General features: G+C 42.8%; 1 protein-coding gene across 3 annotated transcripts in view; it reads right to left on the bottom strand.

Annotated features, from left to right (window-relative positions):
* Positions 1–10435: 10435 nt before the first annotated feature.
* LOC307231372 (transcription factor SOX-6-like) overlaps positions 10436–13797 on the bottom strand; it is a 103440-nt gene continuing 100078 nt past the window's right edge. For all 3 annotated transcript variants that reach the window (XM_080002047.1, XM_080002049.1, XM_080002048.1), the window contains one exon: positions 10436–12786. In XM_080002047.1, coding sequence (XP_079858173.1) covers positions 12435–12786 — 352 coding nt within the window. In that variant the 3' untranslated portion in view covers positions 10436–12434. The remainder of the gene's footprint in view (positions 12787–13797) is intronic.

Here is a 13797-nt window from a genome sequence, read left to right as displayed (position 1 = left end):
TCACAAGCTTCGTCAAGGCCTACTTCCAGGAAGTGCAGACCGCACCACAGCGTGTCAACATCTGCAAGTGGGAATCGTGGCCCACTGTACCATCGCCTTCACCATGGCTGTGGAGGTGACCATTACAGCATCCCGATGGGTGGTTGAAGGACAGCACAAAAGACCTGGCCTGAGGTCGCTGCCTGTCAGAGCATACATAGACCTCACAATACTTACCACGACCAAGGCTTGTACTGTACGGCTGTAGAGAAAGCTTTGAAAGAACATCAAGTTTGCTCGGATGAAGATCAAGTTGAACAAGTGGTGGTGCAACACATCCCTCAAAGACACAGAACAAGTAGATTAGCTCAGGAAGGATGCTGTGAGTGGCCTCGATAGCATTAACAGAACCACACTCCCTGGCACGTTGAAGCTCTGGTGTATGCAATTCGGGGACCTTCCACGCCTCATGTGGCCACTAACCCGATATGATGCTCCAATCGCGGAAGGTGGAAAAGCTGGAGGGACTGATCAGCTCACACACAAGGAAATGGCTTGGTCTTCCCAGGTGCCTCGGCAGCATAGGGCTCTACGGCATAGAAGTCCTAGAGCTACCCATTTCCAGTCTCTGAAGAGTACAAGTGCACCAAAGTAAGACTGGGGATGATGCTAACAGAGTCCAGTGATCTATTTGTAGCCCTGTACCTTTTGCTAACTATAGACACAAAACAATGCGTTTTTAAGTTTCAAAAGATTGTGTCCACCCTTCATATGCCTCACAGTGGTGGTCCACTGCCTCCACAAAGCCCCACACACGCTTGGTATGAGTGTCTGTGGAGCAATCTCTGGAAGTGGTGGCTGACCTCCAGTAAGTAGCTATTTTGCAAAGAGATGGATCCTAGCAATGCCAAAGTTGCATTTGATGCATTTGGAAACAAAGCTTTTGGTAATGTTTTTGGCCAAAATGGCGTATAGAGTAGTATTCCCTTATCAACAAATGCAAGAGATATTTTACAGAACCAATTTTGAATTTCTCTTGCCAGAGTGTTCCTGAAAAGGGTGTGATTTAACAAAGTTTCAAATTATTTGTCCGAAAACCTATTCTTAACATTTTGGGAGCAGTGTTTCGAATTAATCCTTCCAGGGTGTAACAAAACAATCATGGGGTCTGTGTTTTTGACAGATTGTGTGTATTGTCTGATGGCAAAGTTTGAATTGGGACCCAGAAATTAAATGTACCTTTGGATGGGAGTTTTTTTTATTAATTGTGAAGATTAAAGAAGATGATGAGTCGTTCCAGGAATTTCGTGTAAGCAATTGAGAAAAACTGTAATATATCAATGCACTTCTCCCAGCAACTAAAATGTGCTTCAATTTAACATAGAACATCATTTAACTATTTTCATCACTTTGTTCTGTGACTTCCTCAGTTGAACCAGTATCTTACTCAAGCTCTCCAAATCAATGCAAATTGGCCCTTTTCCATAGTCCTCACTACATGTTTCTTTGCCTTACCAGCGTTGCCAAGCTTCCCCTAGTGCTGCCAGATTATTACCAACTTGTTTTAACACACTTATCTATGTGTTTCGTTGTTACACCAGCGTTACAAGGCTTCCCTTGGTGTCTATATATTATTGCGAACTATTTTAAACAAATTTCTATTTCAATATTTAATTCAGTATGCCTCTCACCTTGTGTATCTGGGATCTCGCATTGTCTTTGCCAGGCCTGCTGTCACATCCAGTTGACTCTGTCTCTCCAACGAACTCTCCTTTTCATTCAATTCTATCCACGGATGTCTAACGTCGGTTTTGTAATGCCGTTGTGCACTTCAACCTGAACTCGGAGAGGTCCGACAAAGCCAGACCAGAGATCCCTTCCTCGTCGGCAATTTGTCTGAGAATGTTTTCCGTATTGTATTTGTGAGGTGAACATGTTTCCCTGATTTGCCTTCTCTCGTCTTGAAAGTCTCTCTGCAAAGGTTAACTTAAGGTAAAAGGTGTGTCAGACATTTTTCTTTACTTGAAAAGAATGAAAACTTTTAAGCAATGTGTTGCCAGTCAATGTATTAATTACAGCTTCATAAGATGGGTGTTATCCCAAAATATGAAATACTAATTTTAATGCATGACATAATGTTTAGGAATAGGTATATATTGGTATATATAATAATTTCTGTCTTTAACAACAGTGTAGGAGTTTTACATCATGCTCGCTGAGTCCAATATGAATCACACATTTTCCCTCCATGTTGCCCTACATCCCTTATGCAGAAAGTGGGTTTGAGTATGGGACAACCCAAAATAAGCCAGAGAAATGGACTAAATCTGTCAAATGGGAGCCATAAAACTTGGGTGGAGCTAGAAATTCCACCTTTTGTCATCTCTACAAAGGACTGTATATTTTGAGAGTTTGTCCGACTATGAACATTAACTGTCTTCGCAAACGCCAAGAGAAGACTGTGATACCATGCAGGTTCGTATTGATTGTTTTTTTTGTTGGAAGTTGGTTTAGGGAGTTATGATGAAGCTAATAAATATCTCTTAAGAGTATTCTGATAGTTATTCTTTATTTGGGCAGCAAGAAATAAGTAGAGGTGGTAGAAATAGAAAAGAGATGGATTTTGTACACCGGAATCCCTGCTTTAGTTCAATGAGTTTCTGCCTTCACCTTGTCACTAGAGGACCGGTCTGGGTTTATACATACTTTAAGTATGTAAATCTCGCCTTGGCCTTGACAAACAATGCATGCCCCTTCAGTGATAAGCAATCTGGTGTGAAGTATGATGGTCAATCAGCCACTTTATGAAAAGTGGTCATAGTGATTAAACCGCAGCCTCTGGTCCTGTAACCATTGAATCAGAAGTGGAGCAATCATCACCATGCTTTGAAGTCTCATCCAGAGAGCCTTTCTAACACGTCTTTGTAATAACAATTTATAACTCTCTCGATCTAAAGGCATTGATTGGTGAGAAGACAATAAAAGAAAGGATATAGTTCTCTCTTTTTTTAGATGTGTTTTAATCAAAAATTAGTTGCCCTCGAGGGCACATACAAGTTGAGGCTTTCTTGAAGAAAGATTTATGATATTTTTACATAGTTGTATTAACCCCACTTACATCTGAGATTAACTTGCAATCTGAGCAGTGGCATGGACAGGGGGTGGCAGTGGCTCCTTTCATTGACAAAATGCACCGTAAGTGCCCTCCATGTGCCACTATGGTAGAGCTAACAGTGTCAAGTGCTCTCTACAGTAAATTGATTGAGTTGATTTGAAAGCCGGCAACACAAGTGCACATTCAGCACCCAGAGACTGGGGTTAACCGTAAAGGTGACCTGGTGGTGTGATGATATGTTGTTCAGATGCTGCCTTCCAGTGCTGCCATCACAGGTTCAGTCCAAACTTTTCCACCTAAGTCCTATTCCTTTAATCAAGTTATTAGATGACAACAATGCATGGAGGTTTCTTTAATCAGATGATTGCAGGAAATGCCCATGCTTAGGAAGACTCAGTGGCTCAAAGAGATAAGCGGCTGTCGGAGGACTTGAGGGTTCGATGCCGAGCGATCTTGAATTGCAGCACTCCCCAAGAGCGTGTGCCATCATGAAACCAGATTGCCATGACCCTAGTATCTATGAGCCTTCAAACGCACCCTTAGGGTGCCGCCTTCAATACATCACTCAGCATCGATCCCTGAACTCACTGAAGTTGCCAGCTTCAATAAGCTCTTTGAGCCAAGGAGTCTTACTGAGCTTGGACATCTCCTGTAATCATCTGATAGAAACCTCTTCGAAAAATCAAGGCTTGAGCCTGTGATGGCAATGTCTGAACCATCATGCTGACAGGTCTCCTTCATGCTCACCCCTGGTCTCTGGGTGCCCTTAAATGCCCCCCTATGGTGCTGCCTTGACACTGAAGTCCCCCGACAGCTTACCTCTTTGAGCCTCTGAGCCTTACTGAGGTTGGTCATCTCCTCACATTATTTGATTAAAGGAAAATTATTTAGAAGGCAAAGTCTGGACTTCAACCTGTGACAGCTGCGCTGGATGGTCATCATGCCACCCGACCTCCTCCATGCTTGCCCCTGGTCTCTGGGCACCTTTAAAGCGCCCTTAGGGTGCTGTCTTTCAAAAGGTCACTCGGCATCTAAATCCCCAAGTCCTCCTACAATCACCAATGTCTTTGAACCAAAGAGTCTTACCATTTGACAGTCTGCTCCAGTTTTCTGATTTAAGGAACAATGGCAGTGACTTGGATGGAAAAATCAGGACTTGAAACTTTGATGGCAGCATAGAAAGGCAGCATCTGAACTTGTCCCACCACAGAGTACTGTTAGATTCCACCTTCTCTGAGATAATGCCAATTGCCCCTCCTAATGCCCCTTTGGTTGAAAAAATGCTGCAAAAGTGTTGCAGTGCCTCTATGATAGAGATAACATTGTAGGGTGCCCTCTAGAGTGCCATTACAGTAGAGAAAACACTGTTGTGAACGTGTGAGCTGCTGTCCATTGATTGGGACAACCCAATCAAGACCATTACAAGGACTCTTCCTTTTTGTGATTTTTCGCCCCACCCCTAAAATGCTCTATGCACACAACTGAATCGGAGTAACTTATCTGCCAAAGTTATCAACGGTCTTACCAATTTCTGTTATTCCAACCACAAAACAACCAAGAAATATTCACAAATAGCAAAACAGTCTGTCAGATTGCAAATGGATAAAAGTACATCATGCTGAAAAGAAAGAAAACACACACACACACACACACACACACACACACACACACACACACACACATTCACAACGGAGTGTGAGACAAATTTCCCAGTGCCCCTCGTGGGTGACACTGCAGTTGATTTGAGAATTACCATCAGATTTACGATGCGGCAGCGGCTGCATGTGGTGGAGTTCTCCATCTCTCTTAGTGGAAGGCTGGGGCTGGCTGCGGCGCCGTGGTACTGTACATACACACACAGACACACACACATACACACAGTCAAATTGTGCGGTGTTACCTCACACACACGCGCACACACACAGTGGAACAATGGGGGCACATGTACCGTAATGGGCCACTGAAATATTAAGACCGAGTGGAATAACTTGACATTGGAAAGAAAAAGGAAAGGAAATTATTAGATGTGTGGGGAGTAAGAAGCAAGTTTTTTCGAAGGATTTTGTGGATTGGAAAATTTAATTCATACATACATAACTACCTGTAACTTAACTGGAACAGGACATATTACATAGTGATTTTACACAAGGAAGGGAGGATTCATGATTGCTGCAGAGTAGGGTGGAACATGGAGGGCTTAATACTATGGTCTTCATATATACAGTATATATATATATATATATATATATATATATATATATATATATATATATATAAAGGATAATTTTGCCTTTTTTCAACCCAAGTCTTCTTAAAATGCAGGTCCCAATCATTTATAATTGATCGTAGCCAGTGTTGGGTAACATTACTTTCAAAAGTAACTTGTTACATTACAAAATTACTGGCATTAAAAAGTAACTAGTAATGTTACAGCGTTACCTACTTAGAAAAGTAAGCCATTTGAGTACTTTTGAAAACCCCTTTGCAATTCCTTGTGCATGTTGGTTAGGTTATATTGTCCAGAGGATGTTCTTGTCCCTTTCACCCGCAAATTCAAAATAATGCCAATACTTCCATGACGTAAAGGCTGTCCTCTCTGCATGTGTAGCTCGCTGAGCTATACATGCGTGTAGACGCGTAAGGCAAGTGGCAACAAAGAGCCAATCAATTTGGATGATCTAAAACTGACCTTTCACCTCTGGCCAATCACATTTGTCGCTATTGAAGGAAGCCCCTCTCTCCTGTGGGTAGGTTGCAAGTTGTAAAGACAGCGGCAGCAGAGACAGAGCGGCAGCGTCCAAAACTCGGAGAAGGAGAAAGATGACGTATCAGAGATGACTATGAAGAAGATGGTTAATATTCATTTCGTAAAATATGTTGACATGTGCCAACGAAAATGGGCAACACCACAAACTTTATTATTTATTTATTATTAAAATAACGTTATGCACGTGAGTCTTTTGACAGGACTTATTTTATTTGGAATAAAATGTATGAACAAAAGTAGCCTACTTTTCAATAAAAAATATGATAAATTGACATGCCTTGATGATGTCATTCTTTAGACAGCCTCTCGATTAGTTGTTTTTAAGCTCAATAAACACAGATAATATTTGACTTTGTCCCAGACATTGTAATCTTCCTGGACACGTGGACTGCCACCAATTTTTTTCTCAGGGAAACCCTGGTGCGAATGCGTCAGGATTGTTTTTTTTTTTTTTTTTTTGTGGCAACAAACGGAACAGGGAAATCAATTCAAACAGTGTCATGTTCCATGTGATGTGAAGTGACAATGTGAAACCGATTTGATAGAATTCAACCTTTAAATACCACCTGTTTTATACACACACAGAGACATCATTGTGGAAGGGGCGTGTCACTGACGTCACCGTCACTTCCGTAAACAAGAAAAAAATCGTTAATTTCCCCGTGTTGTTATTGATCACGAGAAGCGGGTGGAGGAAGTTCTAAATCATATCGCGGACTTTAATCTGACCAGTGCGATAGATCCAAGTCAGTTTAGGCAGCGCGCACTGGGCTTCATTTTCCGCCATGATGGTCAGTACTCCAACAGCGACGCTGAATCTGATATTAACATTTCAAACGGCGGATTTCAACCATTTACCATTTACCATTCAACCTGAATGTGGTGATGAAACTGAATATCTTCAAGAACCCCCGGGGGAGACCGACGATACGCGCGTTGTTGTTACAACGGAAGAAGTTGTCGACGTGATGAGGTCCGTTGAGGTTGGCAATTGAAAATAAAATAAAATAATTCCACTTTTATAAAACCTGTTTATTGTTACTGTTAAATAAAAGCTTTTTTCAAATCAAAATACGTCCAACGTTCCCTCAAAACACAAGAACAAAGCAGTGATGGGCCCATTCAGCAGTATGTTACTTAGCCATGTGGCTTTGGCTACTCCATTTGCATTCTGGGAGCTGGCTGAATGAAGACGAGTCTCGGCGAAAACTTCCAAGGTGATCTTCTCAGAATCACAGTTTGCCGCGCCCTTGTCATTAACAAGTCATAGCTTTAAAAATATTTGCTTGATCTGCGCAAATGACACCTTGTTTGGAAGCTCTGATTCTCGAAAGTCGAAAGTCGCCCAATGACCCTAAAGTATGCGGTGGGTCACATTTGTTTTTCCTCCTGTAGAAGCCACAAGTCTGTATGATATCAATCTTGCTCTAAGAAAACATGTTCTATTTGCAATGTCATGGAGACTACACTACCCATAATAAAGTGTAACAGCGATGCATCTGACTGGTGGAGCTCGCTGTTACCATTGAAATGTTTACCGCGCTGGCCAATGGGTACACAGACGTAAAAACGCTGACATCTATATCTAATTAAACTGTATCTAGGAATAAAATACATACTGACGGTATGACTCTATATCTCTAGTCTCACCACACCTTCAATTTAATAGAACATGCAATAGAGAAAAAGCGAAACCAGTATCCTGCCTTCATTTCGTCTCTCTCTCTCTCCCTCTCTCTCTTGGGGCGCCCCGCCTCTTTTTCTGGCAGGGAGCTTGATCACTGTCCTGAAGATCCAGGGGTTCGTTGTTCACACGTGCCAGGCCGTTGTGCATTGTGGCAGCCCTGGCCTGGTGCGCACCAGGTTGGTTGCGTAACCACTTATGCTGTGGACCTACGGGTCCGTTATGCACGTGCATCAAGCCTGGGCGCCCTGTGGGTGCCCGCACGGCGTGCAGGCGTAGCACACCGTAGGTTGGGTGCGGGGCTCCGCAGATTGAGCGGTCCGTTCTGCACGCACTTCGAGCCTGGGGGCCCTGTGGGCCCTCAATGCGTCGGGTGTGTGCCTGCTCACGGCCAATTGTTACAGTAATTGGTAGATCCGAGGGTGGGGAGGCCCATCTTGCTGGCCACTCGCTGGAATACCTCAACAAGTTGGGGGTGAGACGGAAGTGCAGCATCGCCACTTCCTCTGCCATTTGCCGTGAATGCAGAGTATTTGATTGGATTACATGACATATATCGATCAGCCCTCAATGTTTCTCTCAACGCACTGCAAATTAAGAAAATAAATCCATATAGACAAAACACAAGCACCTTATAAAAAACACAACTGTATTAACGGAAAACACAACTGCATTAATGGAAAACACAAAGAAATTTACAGAAAACACAAACACATTTACAGAAAACACAAAAGCATTAACAGAAATCACAAGCGCGTTAACAGAAAACACAAACACATTAACAGAAAACACAAAAACATCAAGAGAAAACACAAACGCAAAGCCACATTACGGAAGTGAGCCACACGATGAGGGATGCACTGACTTATCTGCAATAAAATATATAAAACTAAATTATTTGGTGTCTGTAAATTTATATATATTAATTTATACAAGTTCACTCGAGACCACCATGTCGTAATACTCCATCTGCTTCCCCCATGTAATTAATAAATAGAAAACCCAACTTTTATATCGATCCACGGTTTTTATGTAAGCCATTTAAGTGCAATGTTCCAGAGAAAACGACATCTAACGGCTCGGTGATAGCGTGGTGAGTGGGGAGTCACTCACTGCAAACGTGATTCTGAATCACGTTTGCTCGCAACTGACTTAGAGCTCAACTGAGGTGACTGAAGAACGGATCGTTTGAGGAAGTGGTTCAGATCAGTTCGTTCACTCAAAGGATTTGAATTGTTCGCGAACTTCACCACATTATCACAGAGCCAGTAGAAGCAGTTTTTTTTTTATCAATCTATCTATAAAAAAAAAAAAGTAAATTTGTTAACTGCGTGGAGGAAGCAGATGGAGGATTTGTACACAGTGTGATTGGTCTGTGATAGTTGTGGCTCCAGGTTGTTACTTATATAATTTCCTATATATAATTACAAACACAAAATTGTTTAATTTAATATATTCTATTGCGGATGAATCAGTGGATCTGGTGCGGCTCACTTCCGTAATCGTGTGTCTCACTTTTGCAAAGTGGTTTTGCCGTTGTGTTTTCTGTTAATGCGGTTGGGTTTTCTGTTAATGTGGTTGTGTTTTCTGTTAATGCGTTTGTTATTACCGTTAATGCGGTTGTGTTTTTTCATATTTGCAAATCATTTTGTCATGCAGTTTGTTCGACACGTCTGGATTTGCAGCCCGTTTTCTAAATGCTGCGCATGCGTTATGTGCATCTGTGAAGATGTTTTCTTAATTTGCTTGTGTTTTGTCTGTTTGCATGTGTTTTATTAAGTTTGCAGTGCGTTCAACTCTCAGGCCCACCGTAGCCACATGAGTTAGAGTTCGCAGTTCCTGCGAAAGGTAACAGGAAATTGGGCCGCATCCTACTTGCAACGTGCTGTAGCCAACATTGCAATGTTGATGTACTGCAGCAACTTCAAAAAGTTGTTTTAAATGCAATGTGAAACTAGCACTTAAAATACCGAAAAGAGATTTAACATTTTTTTAAGGCTTAAAGAGATTGTGAAAATATGAACATGAAACATGAAAATTAGCAAACTCATCCTATAAACATGAACATATGCACATCCGAAATACCGACTTTTGAGTCACATGCTGTTTGGGAATGAGGCAACGACAGATCTGTAAAGAAAATCTCAGTCTTTATTTTTTTTGTTTTTGTTTTTTTTGATTGTCTTTCTCACCAAGTTGTACTGACACTTTTAGAGCCGAAGATGGCTAATAAATACAATGAAATGTTAAAACGCACAATTGAATTTCAAATACAATACTCATCACAAAAATGTGTATACAACCAGGAAGTGCTGTGTCTGCTTCCCAAGGTCATGACTAACAAGAGCATGATGGTACCTTTCAAGAGGTCAAAGGTCACGTGGCCTCTTTTTAGGTGGCACTAGAGTTACAGCAATAGAAATAAAAATCAGCTTAAATAATTGAAAAATGCTTCTTTAATAAGAAAAAAAGAGGGAATTTAAGTGAGCCTGGCATTTGTGAGGCTTCCTCTATTGTCCATTCATGTCACTGACGTCTATCTGTTGTAACTTGTCATGTTAATCACACAACAACTTCACATTAGTTGATAATAAAAAATAAAAACATACCATTCATATCCAGTGCTTAGGATGTGCGTGACACTCAAACAGAAAGGTCTATGCATGAGAAGAGCTGGAGCTCTTTTGACCAACGCAAATACAATGTTCAGTACGCGCTTTGAACTTTTTCTTCCTCACAAAACCCTTTTTCCGCGTGGTGAAATCAAAGGAAACAAGAGGCAAAAACTTAAAACTTACCAAGGAGGAAAAAAGCATTTGTCTTCAGAAAAGAATGAGAATCTGGAAATTACGCAAGAAGAATTTGTGTGCGCACCCCGTCGGGTGTCCACTACTTGAGCTTCCGAACCCCCTCGTCCCCCCTCCCAAAAAATAAGAAAACCTCTGTGCTGTGGTTGCGGCGCCCCCACCCAACTCCACTCTGAACATCTTACTTGTTTTGTTTTTTTTAATATACATGCAACATTAACAAGGTGCCTTATTTGAAATGGCAGACCTTTTGCTCGCACATTGTGTTATAATATAAATTGTGCTACAACACAAGTTTGGTGTTTCTTTGCCTGTGTTCCAGAGCGGATATTAAATTAATAACAACCTATGAGACACAGACATGTTGTACACTTTTCTTGAGTCAATTGAAAAAATACAATTCAAAATACAGTCAAGGGATCCTGGAGAGAAGAACATCCCATCTACAGTAGGATCAGTCTTTCCTATGAGGCTGACTTCATCAGATACACTTTTAAGACTTTCCCAAAGTGTGTAAGCAGAAATTAAGCTCTACCACCCGCCACTTTATCAATATTAATAATCTCTATCAGCAATCTCTAAACTTTAAACTGATTTTTAAATGGACTAATGAGCTGTTGGAGGGACTCACCCTGAATTTTTATCGTTTTCTGTAGTGTTGGCCTACATAATATATAAAACGTGCCCAATCAGTTTGGCCTTAAGGAAGTATGGCCAATGAGATAATAAAAAAAAAAAAAAAAGCACCAATTCAGAATCCTGGAATAGACAAATAGACCAATTGGCCTCAGATTGTACCGGTGTAATTATGCCATGATGCGAGGATGGGTTGTGGGCGGGCCTCATGCACATTCAGCTCCTCTGATTGGCCAGGAGGTGAGCTGGCAGTGCGCCAAAAGGAACTCATCTCATCATGTAGAAAACAAAAAAGCTGATTGTATAAGACTTTTTTCGCAGCATTAAAAGTTAAGACTACAACCTCCCAAGTGAATGTGAATGTAAGTTTGGCACATTTGAAGAAAACTGTACAATGTTTGGGTACTAAATAATAATAATAATAATAATAATAATAATAATAATAATAATAATAATAATAATAATAATAATGTGATTAAAGGGAAATGTCTCCCTCATTTAACTGACAGTCTGAAAAGTCCTACCACTCTTATATGAAAACAAAAAAAACAAACACATTCACAAGCTGGCACATCATACCTGAGCTGGGGTATTAAAAAAAAAAAACATCATTAACAGTAATGTAATGTAAGCAAAAGGGTGTTGATGCACTGTGTTTATAAGAAACCAAAGTAAGACTGTACTACAAGAGATAGAATTTATATTAAAACCTTTCAAATTTCAAGTTCCGGCAGTCCAGAGTTTGTACAGGCAGCGTTCTGTCAGGAAAAAAAAATGACTCTATCAAACAAAAGCAAAACGAAACAAATAAACACAAAAAGTGTCAAAAAATGAAATAAGTAACGATAAAACCTATATCACTCGTTAAAGAAACATTTAAGACCAAATAGCTGTTGAAGACCAATTTTTTGATTCTTCTAAAATCCATGCATGCTCTAGAAACCACACACATAGGTGTGTGTTTGTCGCTCTTTTGTTCCGTCACGTCTCTCGCGCTCTCTCTCTCTCTCTCTCTCTCTCTCTCTCTCACCAAACTTTAATTTCGCTCCTGTTAAGATTGTCGAGGTGTGAGCACGTAGAGTGGACTGTCCTTCAGTCGGACGTCAGGTTGTTCTCCCGGCCTCCCCCTGCTCCGTCTCTGCGGAGACGCCGCGTCCCTCTGAGCACGGTGTCCGTGGAGGCGGACTCCGTTGGGGAACGTTCCACCGGGGCCTGGACAGGGCGCGTCCACGCCGGGTGCGTGGCTGACCGGGGCCCCCGAAAGCACGCCTGCAGCACTGGGGTCTTTGCAGTAAACTGTCTTTTATTAAGAAGTGTCTCAGGGTTAAAAGCGGGAGGTGTTTCTGTTTGGATTGTTCTTGTTGTTGCTGTTGTTTTTGTTCGTCTGTGTCATTTCTGTGTTAGTTTTGCGTGTTGTTCGGTTTCGGCGTCCTGAGCTGAGCGCGCTCAGTTGGCACTGACGGACTCCCGCGTCTCGCGGTCACTGCTATAGTCTGATTTGGCATCGTCCTCGTAATCGTACATGTCCATCTCTTCTTCGCCGTTGGCCGGGTCGCTGGGCAGATCCAGGGCTCCTCCCCCGCCTCCTCCTCCTCCTCCGCCTCCTCCACTGCCGGCCTCCACCTTGACGCCATACGCGCTCTGGATGACGGCGATGGCCGGCTCGGGACTGACCGAGTTGCTGGAGCAGTCCGAGGTCAGGTGGGGTGAAGGCGTGGCCACCGTCGCCATGGTGATCGAGCCCGGGTACACCCCGATGTTTCCCCCGCTGCTGCCGAGGGGAATCGGCGGCTGGGGCCTGAGAGGAAAGGGGTAGAGGCAGTAAAGAAATGAGCGGGTGGAGAGCGGAGGTCTATTAAGCGCCGACTGATTGATTACGCCACGGCTGCTTTGAACAAAGCCTCAGTTCTCCAGACACCTCCGGGTTGGAGGGCGACGCCCCTCCCTCGCTCGGCGGGCGAGCCCCGACACGGCCCTGCACGGCAGCCCCGGCGAAATAACCTCCTCAGATATGGACGGAATGAGAGGGTAAACACACATCACTCAAACTTAGCCCCCTGGCTCCGCAAATGAAGCACATAAAGCAGGAAAATGGCTGTCACTTTCCCAGGCTAACAGTTTTCCACCTCTTTCTCCCCAAAACAATTACCGCCGTGAGCTCTGACAGACTCGCTTTCACATTAAACAGTTTGAAACAACACTGGAGCGTGAGATTCTCTGTGAGCCTCCACTTCCAGGAGCTACCTGATGTTTGATTGAACGGTAGATCTAGATCCTTTTTCCCTTTTTTGCCCGACCACACACGGTAAAGTTTGGGGATGAGTTTTTGGTGTCTGCCTTGTTCTCCCTTCTCTCTCTCCCTCTCTCTCCCTCCCTCTCTGTCTTTCTCAACCTCCCCTCCTCCTCGCTCGCTCTCTTTTGCTCCCCCGTCCCAAACATCTGCTTACGTTTCATATTCCTCCATAAGTCGGTCTGTGTCCAATTTCACTGCCCGCAAGCGCCCGGCATTGTCCTAATTTAATAAATGACAAGCTATTTAAAATCGCTCCTATTCAGAGCGCTGGTCGCTGGTAAACCCATTTCGAACACAGGCCACTGTGATGGCTTTAAACACATCCACGGCTGGTTTCCATTAAGACGATGCCACTGTTTTTAGGGGTTTTTTTTGGGGGGGGGGGGGGGTTTCCCCCTCTATCCTGACTGCGCTGGCTGCGCTATAAAACTCTTTCTTGCAAAAGCGTAGAAGGACCCTTCAGGACTTCTTTAGATTTCTTCCTCAGGGAAACCTAGTGGAGGACTTCTTAAAGAA

This window comes from Zeus faber, assembly GCF_960531495.2.
Source record: "Zeus faber genome assembly, chromosome: 6".
Taxonomy (NCBI): Eukaryota; Metazoa; Chordata; class Actinopteri; order Zeiformes; family Zeidae; genus Zeus; species Zeus faber.
This window is presented reverse-complemented; position numbering and strand designations above follow the sequence as displayed.